The 12,046-nt window shown below is 37.1% G+C and overlaps 1 protein-coding gene across 1 annotated transcript in view; it reads left to right on the forward strand.

Moving 5' to 3' along the window:
• Positions 1–12,046, forward strand: part of LOC136877113 (glycerol kinase 3) — a 179,206-nt gene that overhangs the window by 41,846 nt on the left and 125,314 nt on the right. Inside the window, exon 3 of the mRNA XM_067150933.2 lies at positions 6,883–7,100. Within this exon, the coding sequence (XP_067007034.1) occupies positions 6,883–7,100 (218 nt within the window). The remainder of the gene's footprint in view (positions 1–6,882; positions 7,101–12,046) is intronic.

The following is a 12,046-nucleotide window of genomic DNA, read 5'->3' on the forward strand; positions in this document are numbered from 1 at the left end:
TTGACCTCCACTATGCTAAAAATTGGATTTTGTCTCCCGAGGCCGCCACAAGGAAATACTGTCTCTTTCACACATACCGATAACACAGGCCAGGAATCAGCTTGCCATGAGATAACGCCCATCATCAACTACACGGAAACTCCCGTATATTTATTCCTTCTTGGCATGCTTGGGCCATTTAACAACATCAGACTCAATAGTCTGGAATTAACACTGTCCATTCTGATCACAATATACACTCAGAAGACACTAGGCAGGCACACACATCTGCACAATACTCTTTATCTTGTCAGGCATACCATCAGCCTGCACCAATACATTATAATTCAGCATGCAATTATTATCTCATTATTCCTCATGAATCCCACTGGCCTTTCCACATAATGAGACACAGTTCGAGTCCTTGGCAGACCATCAGGCAAACAGAATCCAACTTAACTTCAAAGATCTTAATTTAACAACGACGTTCTGCATCTCCTTCTGGCAGCTTCTGTAAAACCATGCATCATGCAAAATAGCTATACCTGTCTCTCTGAATAACCGAAATAAAATGAATTGATACGTGTTTGACGTAATATAAAAATGAACCTGTCGATCTAGCCCTTCTAGCATATATTTAAGGAAAACTCGGAATATCCGACGCTAAATACTATATTTACAACAATAACTGATCCTATCAATCCCTCATTTTCCCAAACATCTACTCATAAAGCAAAATGAAAATAAAATAAACATGCATTATTCTCGTATCCGAATCTATCATAGTAACAAAATTAAACAAACACATGCCGTCAGGCTTACTTTAAATGAAAATTAAAGTTCTGTCTACACTGCCCTAGTACCTTAACATAACTTACATATCATGCCGTAAATAATACATGCGTCTTACTTTACATGACTCTCGGGAAACCAGGATAGCAGCTTACATCCCCACTGCTTTATGGGTCTACTCCATGTTAATCACAGCATTATCATGTGGGAATGCACTTCCTTTCTCTACAGGCGTATCCATCATCTTGCTGGAAAATAATTCACTGGAACTCAGAAGACTATTATTGATAATCTCTTCGCTGCTTAATGCTGCGAGCCGCAATACCCTTTCTTTTACCAGATCAGCTAACACACTGATTCACATATATATAACACACTTCATTTAAAGGGTAAAAATACAGTTTATAAAGCAGCCCACGGTTCGGTACGGAAGTTCCACGCGAATACGCACCCGTCGCGAAACAGTGAAACAATAGCACGTTTCCACTACACTTGTCACTCAGCGGTCACTAAACACCGTCTTTATCAATTGAAAGTAAACTCTGCCAAAATTGTACTATTTCATTTACTCAAGTACAGTAAATTATTGCGACTGCTCAATTTACTGTATCAATGATAACCAGTTACTATTTCTGGAATAACACAACGTTAATCACGATCACCAGACACAGAGTTAATGCATCCGCACTGTGCAAATCTTTACCACGGAGATACAGAGTTGGTACATCCGTACTGCTCAAATTTCAACTACGGAATGACGCTCTCCAGAGCTAGGGTTACTGAGGAGGCTTCGGTGACGCCAATAATGCTGGGGTTCCTGGGTGTCTGAACCAACCACCAATCAGAGAGTTCGTCATGTATGATGACATAATACTTATTGTGATATATTTACAAAACACAGTTCAAACACTAGCAAATCTCTTCCACCAATTTTTATAATACATTTCCAAATATATCTGACTTCAGAAACTGTGGAAAACCGATCTCTTACAAAAACTGACTTTATCCACATAGCACGTTGGTCATCCTGGAATTAATATTTGGCGCTGTGTAGCCTCCAGGTTTGCAAATCCTTAAGTTCCCATTGGCTGAAATATCTTGCTTGGTCAGCATCTAATACACGTGTCGATCCTTGCCAACGCTTGGGTACGCTATCTTTTCTCACGGTCATACGGAAATATGAAACAACATCCAGCGAACCACTGTCTTGCTCAACATCCGGTATCAACTATCTTAGGATACGATGCTTTCACATGTTAGACTGTAACTTTTCTGAATAAATTTTACATGTTTGGTCAAATAATATTCCAATTATTATTATGGACCGGTAGGATACGGCTCAGTATATCCCCAAGAATTTTATCAATCCAGGTGCTTTTTTAGCTTTTAACTTTTGTATATCTTTGTATAATTTATGTCTTTATTATCATAAGGTAAATTTCAGTACTTCACCTTCTCTGCCTAGACATTATCATTATATCCAACTATCTTTACTTATTACTGCTTAATGAACACTTCTGCCCTCTGTAAGTCCTCCCATACTTTCCGGTGTCAACTTAGTAAAATGTAACATAAAAACTTTCCAGTCTGTCAGATACACAAATGTCAATATAAATTATAACAAATTTACCTTATGATAATAAATTTGTGTGTTTGACAGACTGGAAAATTTGTATGTTACAAGAATCATAAACTCTATAAATGAATGGAACAAGATAAGAATCTTGGACAGCCTAGACCTTTCAGAACCAATAATTCAAACAAATGGTGTACTCCAAGGGGACCCACTAAGCCCTCTGCTGTTCATCCTGGCAGCGAAGGACATTATGGAAATTGCACAAAATGAAGATGTAGCAGCATACGCCTATGCGGATAATATTGTGATTGGCTCAAAAAGCTTAAAGAAACTGCAGAACACTATAGATGAAGTGGGAAAATGGTGCATTGAACACAAGTTCGTAATTAACACTGAGAAGACGGAAATGATGGTGTTCAGATCAGGAGGGCAAATACCAAAATCGACAAGAATCACCTTAGAAGGGAAAATAATATCTATCACCAAAGAATACAAATATCTAGGGATAACACTCCAGCCGTCTGCAAAATGCTTCTCTACACACACAATAGAGAAAGCGACACAAGCAATTAGAGCGATAAACGAAATAAGCTTCATCAAAACACTAAATCTTGACACAGCAATGGCACTCTTCAAATCGAAAATCGTTCCAATACTCACGTATGGGATTGAAATTATATGGACACACCTGAATGAAAAGAACTTAGCAACACTGGAAAGAGTTAAAGCAACATACATCAAAGGAGCAATCGGAGTGGCAAAAACAACAAGACCCAGATTAGTCTACCTTCTTGCGCGGGAAACTTTCCTCATAGAGGATTTAAGGACAATGTACCCCCTACCTAACACAACGGCATCGGAGAACCTACTAAGAACACTAATAAGGAAAAGAGAAGAAGTACCCACGGAATTCTATGGAACTGGGGCCATGATCGATCGTGCATTGACAGCAGCAAATTTTGAGATGAGGCACGTGTGTACAAGACTTGCAGTACATGGATTCCACCATGTCATTTGCAAAAACACAACACACCATGAACCGTCAAACTCATGCAAGTGTACATTATGTGGACAGTTATGTGAACGATATCACTTAGAATTCTGCAACAAGAGGACTAGATCAATCAGAGACTATGCGACCAATGGTGCAAGTGTTAAATTGTTATAACACCTTTCACTAATGTATGGCTATTTTGCTGCAATAAATGTTTTAACAAGTCCTCGCATATATACAGCCCTTGTTCATTAATGATCACTGGAATGTCCTTTGTGGAGCTTGTTTCTGCCTTGAAGTACGTATACATACCCTTTCATTTTACCTTAAAATTCACATGACTGTCAATTATGTTTGCCATTATGTTATCCTTAGCTGACTTTCTTTTGCTAAATTTAATTTCCTAGTAAGTTCATTTGATCTGTCCTTACTACCACAGCCATTCCTAACTATATTTCTTTCTAATTTGCACCTCCCCTTTAATCTCTTGACAGTATTTCTGTTATAACATAGTGGATCTTTACCATTCCTTAAACCTTTAAAATTGTTTTCACATTCCTCAACAATTAGTTTACACCCATCCCATACATACCTAGTGTAGAATATTTCACGTCTAGTTGGTTCCATCACTTTCTGATTCAGCTGTTCTTCCCACATTAACTTATTTACCATTTGTTGGTCTTGCTATCTGTCATTTGCATTGCCTTCCCAGTCAACATTTAGTCAATTAAGATCACATAATGTTCCTTTCTGTGTCCTTGCCCACATAGTTGATTATTTTATCAAATAATTCCACATCTGTGCCAGTGCCACCCCTCCCAGGTCTGTACATCTCAAAACCATCAAGTTGCCTACTGTCTTTAGAGATTCGCCTTACATGTATAGTTGGGCCCACGAGAGTTGGAGCGGCAAAAGCAGTAACTACAAAGTATGCTGCAGCATATCACCCTTTCATACAGGCTGAATGTTTAATCAAATTTGTAGGCCTAATGCAATTCAGTAAACTTTTACCCGTTCCTAAGCTCGTGCTAATAATTCCAGCATTTAAGACAGAACACGTCATTACAAGATATTAAAATCATTCCGTATTGGTGTTCACTTTACAAAGGAAAGGATTTATTGTGTCCTCTTATTCAATACATATATATCCAAAGAAAATAATATTCAGGCATGTAAATAATTACATAAACCAGCAACAACTAACACAGTATCACTCCGAATAATATCTCAAAAGCAACTGAGAGCAAGCTAACTCACGTGGCGATAGCTTCCTTAAATGTGGCAGCTCTGTTGTCGTTGCCATAGCAACAGAACATTTTCGAGCAGCGTTAGTCAACTTTTTCTTGCCGCTGGCGCTAAACGTCAGACTCCAACTCTCGTGGGCCCAAGTATAGAATTTCTTGTTTTTCATTTATAATGTTTTTGCATCTTACAAATTCTTCTTTCACTAGTATGAATACTCTCCCTTCTAACATTCCTATCCTGTCTCTACGATAAACACTCCAGTTTCATGAGAAAATTTCTGTATCTATAATAGCACTTCTCAGCCATGATTGAACTCCTATTACAATATCTGGTAAATATATACATTAAATTAATTCATTTTCTTTCTTTACAATACTTCTACAGTTTAACAACTTTATCATCCTTTAAAAAAAAAACAAGTTGCTTTATGTCGCACTGACACAGATAGATCTTATGACAATGATGGGGTAGGAAAGTGCTAGGAGTGGGAAGTGGCCGTGGCTTTAATTAAGGTACAGCCTGAGCATTTGCCTGGTGTGAAAATGGGAAACAGCAGGGAAACCATCTTCAGGGCTGCCAACAGTGGGGTCCGAGCCCACTATCTATTGAATGCAAGCTCGCAGTTGCGCACCCCTAACAGCATGGCCAACTTGTTTGGGTCCTTATCATCCTTCCAGCTCCCATTACTCTCATCACTGCTCCCTAGTCCAGCCTGTTTCCCTGAATGTACTTCCCTGTAATTCTCCGTAACTTATATATACCGTTATCTTCCAGAGACTCAAAGCCAAATTTAGACATTTTAAAAAATGTTTTTGTACAATACAATATTGTATTGAACAGGTGGAAACTTGTATCCTTGTCTGTGATTGTAAATTTCGAGTCAGTACGGACCAAACATTGAAAAACCTTTTTTGTGTTTAATGGGCTTTAAAGGAACAAAATATGACAAATCTGCAAAACAAAAACATGGGGGGGGGGGGCATAAATTTTGTCCAGAGGTGCTTTTGATTGTTCTAGTTGGAGATTTAGACATTAACATTTTTTGTTTTGTATTTAGTTTGATGTTAAGGTACAAAATAAGATATACCTGTAAAATCAGCAGTTTGGGAAAATATATAGAGGGGGTTCTAGGTTTTTTTTGGTGGAGTCGGGCATATATACGATATATTGAGACTCTACTATGTTTTGACATCCACACAGTGTTGCTTTTCATGGAAAAGAGCAAACAAATTACGTACATGAAGCACAGAATGTATCAAATATGATACAACAGGTTACCACAAGTAACACTTGTCTGAGTCAGGAAAAACATAAAACACCTGATGTTTCATGAATGATACATGGAGATCACAAGAGGTTATATACACTGATGTTATTAATGGATTACATATATATACTGTTTGTTTCAATGAGGACTTGCACGTGAGAGTCTTATCTTTTGAAATAAAACAAAAATTCAGAGAGATTATGTTTATGAACTTGGGTAGCTCTCATATTTTCTGCAGCCATACTCGATACAATTAGACAAAGAAATGTACTACATAAATAAAATTCAGGAAACTTAATTGTAAGATTACCAGTATTTTGCCCCAGTGCATGGGCTCATCAGTTGGATACCACGCCTTCCCAAGACACTGGCTGACTAGCACGTTGTTAGTGACACAACTTCAAGTTATCACATGATAAGCACAATGCAGTGCTGACGTATGAGAGAACAACTATATCTCCACTTGTTATATATACTCCTCCGGGCTAGCATGACCAAACAAATGGCTTCCAATTGAAGTAACTACTGGCATGCTAGTCAGGCAATGTCTTGGGAAGGTGCAGTATTTAACTGATCAGCCCTTCTGCTCTGGGGCAAAACACTGGTAATTTCGCATTATTAATTGCATATTTGATTCATATTGATAATTGATAATCTTACAATTGAGTTTCCTAAATTTTATTTAGTTACCTCTACCAGAAGCCATATTTTTGGTCAAATTTACTACATGTAAAATTGAGATGTAAACTGAGATATTTTGCTGATTGTCTGATCACTAGCTCTGCCTCACAAAGGAAAGAAATACTTCTTGAAACATATATGAATGTAAAATATGTCAAATACCAAAAATTTTGTAGACCTGACTTGAATCTTCCCTGGTATCTATTTAACAGTTTATTTATGCATAAAATTTTGATTTACCATGTACACCTTGCAATGATGTGCATAATGTGGTTGTAATTTGCATTTTTGATGTTTATGGTATTCTGTTTGTGTAAAGTGTTAAAATATTTTTCTATTGGTTTATAGTGTGGTTGGACACTCGAACTGCTGAAACAGTGGATGATGTATTGGCAGATATTAAGAATAAAGATCAGAATTACTTAAAATCCTTATGTGGACTTCCTGTTAGCACATATTTCAGTGCATTGAAGCTTCGATGGCTAATAGATCATGTGCCAGAAGTGAAAGAGAAAATAGATGAAAAAGTATGCCTGTTTGGTACTATCGACACTTGGTTGATATGGGTAAGTTGTTCTTTGGATTATTATTATTATTATTATTATTATTATTATTATTATTATTATTATTATTATCATCACACACATTTCATGCTGTAGTATTCTCCTACACAGTATGCCAGCGACAACTTCACAAAATCACGCCCGAGGAGTATTTTTGCAAGTAATAAACTTCATTCTGGTTCCATATTGACTTAGAATATCTAAGACAAAATTCTGAAAGAATTCAATTATATTAGGTCCACCTATTCAGTACATTTCTGCCATTTATTAAATGGTCTATTTAAAAGTTACATCTTCTTAAGATGCCGTCTCCGAGCGGAGGTTGGCGATCCACATAACAAGCTCTGATCTTGACAGCGCAGAATGGAATGCCATTTCTGAAGTACAGCAGTGCCATCTTCGAAGGTCTTTCAGCCATGAATTTCTTCTTCTCCCAACAGATCTCTTCCCCTGTATCTTCCCTTCGATAATAAGCTGTAATAACTGATACCTCTCACCTCTCACGATATGTCCTAGGTATTGCGTTTTCCTCTCTTTTATGGTGAGCAGTAGTTCTTTTAGCTTTGTCATCCGACGAAGGACCTCGGCATTTGAGATTTTCATTACCCAGGATATCCGCAAGAGACGGCGATACAGGAACATTTCAAAGGCATCAATACGTTTTTCTGTGATTGGATCCAGAGTTCAGCTTTCACATCCATATAGGAGAACAGAAAATATATAGCAGCGGATCATACGAATTCATAGTTGGAGACTGAGATCTGACCTCACAAAGAATTTCTTCATGGTAATGAATTGTTTCCTGGCCTGCTCAATTCTAGATATTATCTCCCGTTTGGAGTTACAGTGGTCGTCCAAGATGGTACCAGATATTTGAGAGAAGACACTTGCTCAACTATTTTATCTTTTGTTGTGAGATTTGTCCTAATTGTCTTCTTAGAGAACACCATCAGTTTCATTTTTGAGGGGTTAACATATAATCCAAACTCTTCACTGTGCTGAACTAAGGAGTTTATCATGCACTGAAGGGCAGGCATGTCATCAGCTATGACAACAGTATCATCTGCATATCTGATGTTGTTGATGATTTTCCCGTTAATTTTGATCCCACCATAGTCTTCCAATGTTTCTTTAACACGTTCACTGCGTATTAGCAGAGCATGACATACCTGAGCAAAATATTTGTGTGGGACTCTTTAAAAGTTGTAATTATCGAAGTTTTGTACGTTGGTAGGACGAGTTCTATCGAACTCGTGGACTTATCCCACTCACGCGCCTGGTGCATGACCCGCACGGTGGTTGAAATTGAGAAGTAATACTGGTCACCAGACAGATCATGTGTCACGCACGTTGGTAGATTACTGTGCATTATTTACCACGGATAGCAAACAAATGCATAAAGTATGTTACAGACATAAATTTATTCATATTTACACTTCTATATTACAGAATTTGACAAACAAAAATGAAATACTTTGGCTAATTGGGTGGTCTCATTATGTTGAAGGAACCACCTTGTCGACCATCAGAAAAAAAATATAAATAAAATGATAACATAAGCATCACGACACAGTCAAAAATGCTTACTGCACGTTCTTTCAAGTTACTTATAAATGTGATGAGAAATAAATAACAATTAGAAGTTCTTTTGTGTTATACACATATATGATGCAAGAATAAACGACAGGTACAAGTTCAGTTCTTTTACTGAACATATTGCAGTAGTGGAATTTATTTATTTCAAAAGTGGAACACTTGTAATTCTCCTGAAAAATTAATAAAGAGAAAATGCAGTGTCTTAGCCTGCATTGAAGTGGTCTTGCTGCTCAAAGATCGCATAAATGAATGATGACGTATGACGGCAACTCTGGAGAGGAAATACATGGGAAACGGAATACGCATGCGCAGATATGGCTACGGATGAAACTGCTAGTAGACTGGACTTGCACGATGTGCGGGATGACAATTAGAGCCTTTCTTACCCTGCAGGAAACCTGTGATTTACATTTCCTAGCAACCGTCCCATGACGCGCTAAGCGCGTGCTCCGTACCTGCTTATAAAGTAGCGTCACGCGCCCAGCGCGTGATCCGCATTGAACATATTAAAGATTGCCTCTGAGTAAATGTTAAACAACAGAGGTGACGGTACACAACCCTGGTGGACACCCTTCCTGATCAAAGCAGTTTCTGAAGTTCCTTGATCAGTTTTGACATTTGCAAACTGATTCCAGTACAGGTTACTGATTATACGTAAGTCACCGGAGTCAATACCTGTTGATCTCAGAATCTCTATCAGCTTATTGTGCCTGACACAATCAAAAGCTTTTTTATAGTCTATAAAAATACCTTGGACATGTTTCGACCTGACTTAAAGGTCATCATCAGCAAAATAACAAAGTAGAAAGACATACAACAAAAAAACAGTGATACACCAAAATGCGAGATAAAACATAGTCAACAGATATAATGAGAGTTTATATTAAAATGTACATAGCTTCACTATTAAAAATATAATCAACAAGTACAATGGAAAACTGTTAAAAATGTATATGGATTCAAACTTGGACAAAATAAAATTGATATGTGGGTTCAGGTGTATTTAGTACAATATTACATAGTTGGAGGAAATATTTAAGAAAACTAGTGAAGACAGATGGATATTGTTCTAATCTGTCATATTTCTGGAAAACTGAGTGAAGTTTATAAAAGACCCGTTATAATGCATCACAGAGAACACTAGTATAGCCAGGATCTGAAAGTGGAAATAAAAAGCCGAGTATGAGAACGAAAAAATGAGGTAGAGGTTAAAGATAGTATTAGGAATCGTAAAATATTACTCACGTCCTCTTTCCTCCAGCCGTATGCTTGTGTAGATCAGGTTGGTTCGGTGTTGACCTCCACACTGACTGGCAACTGTTCCGATGTTGCGTTGGGTGGAAGAAACGGCATATGAGAGGAGGGAGAGTGAGTGGAGGTATGGGAGGATGGACCACAGAAGAATTTTGGAACCTATTGGACCAGACCATAGATAACATCCCCAAACACCATGTAAAATTATTAATAGGCAACTTCAACGCTCAACTAGGCAGAGAAAGAAAATACCATGACATCATTGGAAAATGGCCAGCACACAAGAAAACAAATAAAAATAGAGAGAGACTAGTTGACCTGTGTAGAAACCGTAACTTAATCTCTAAATTTACATGTTTTAAGAGAAAACCTGAAAAACCTCAAAACATGGAAACACCCTGACTACACTAAAGGAGATTGGCAACTGGATTACATCTGTATGGACAAATACCACCATAAAGAGATCTATCATTTCAAAATCCTCTGCGGAATAGACACAGGTTCAGATCACTATGTAGTTAAAATTAAAATTAAACTTACTCCCCAGAGGGGACAACAAAAGCAAGCCCCTAAAACTGAAAGAAAAATAGATCCTACCCAGCTAATCAACAATGAAAATTACCAAAACGCAACTGAAAAAATAAAAATCACGTATAAACTTGAAGACTTAGTACACAACCTTAAACAAATTGCCGAAACATGGCTCCAATTAAACCATGTAAAAGTCACCAGTGGTGGAACAGTGAATGGGATGAAACAGTGGAGAAAAGTCATTGGGCATAGCTATTACATCAGTCCCAAAAATCAGAAATATCCTATCAAAATCTAGTAAAACAGAGAAAAGAAACTATCCAAGTCTTAAGAATAAAAAGACAGCATCATAAGAACACACTGCAATTAATTGAAGAAGATTTCAATAAAACTCAATCAAGGGACGACTACTACAAAACCTTCAGAAAACAGCTCTGAAAATTTGAGCTCCCGACCCTACTGATGTAGAATGAGAATCGTAAGCTGGCTCATAACAATAAAGACAATGCAGAAATTCTGGCTAAATATTTCAGCAAGCTTCTAAATTGTGAGGAACCTACAGAACTCCTTCATTTGGACACCAACACCCCAATATAAACACCACCAGAGAACATCAGTCCACCCACAAAAAAGGAAGTCTACCAAGCATTAAATAAATTTAAAAACTACAAAGCGCCAGGAGAAGATCAGACCTTTGTGGAAATCTGGAAAAATGCAGGAAGATGGACAACAGTCCTCATTCACCCACTGCACAAAAAAGGAGACAAAACTTACCCTAATAACTACAGGGGAATCTCGCTCATAGACATAACATACAAAATCTTTTCAATAATCATCCTTAATAGGATAAGTTTACAACTTGAGAAGAACTAGGAGAATATCAAGGAGGTATCAGACCCTGGAGGAGCAGTCCTGATCAGATCATTAGTCTTAAGTTGATAATGGACTATAACAGGAAAAGAAACAGAGATATGGTGGTAACATTTGTAGATTTCAAGAAAGCTTACGATTGCATCCATAGAGAATCCCTGTTTAAAATTTTAAGACTACACCCCAAATTAATAAATATGGTAAAAACCATAACTAAAACCAAATCAAAAGTGAAGTTTAAAGTTGAAATATCAGAGTGTTTTGAAATTAAAACTGGATTACAGCAGGGAGATGGGCTCTCACCACTATTATTTAATTGTGTTCTAAATGATAATGAGGGAATAGTTTAGGAAATGTCCCCCAAAAATAAAGATTGGCCAAAAAATCAAAACAAATTGCCTGGGTTTTGCTGACAACTTAGCATTACTTGCGGTAGACATAAAGGAAGCAAAAACCCAGATATCAGAACTTCAAAACATTGCAAGTAAAATTGGCCTCAAAATATCAAACTTCAAAATATTGCAAATAAAATTTGCCTCAAAATATCATTTGAAAAAAACAGAAATTATGACCCAAAAACCAACACAACTAAAAGAAGTTACCATAAATGGTAATAAAACCAAAATAATAACTCGATTTAAATATCTTGGAGAAGTAATAACACATAACCTAAATGAAAAATTCTCAATCCAAACAAG

Source organism: Anabrus simplex, chromosome 1 (genome assembly GCF_040414725.1).
Source record: "Anabrus simplex isolate iqAnaSimp1 chromosome 1, ASM4041472v1, whole genome shotgun sequence".
In the NCBI taxonomy this organism is placed as follows: domain Eukaryota; kingdom Metazoa; phylum Arthropoda; class Insecta; order Orthoptera; family Tettigoniidae; genus Anabrus; species Anabrus simplex.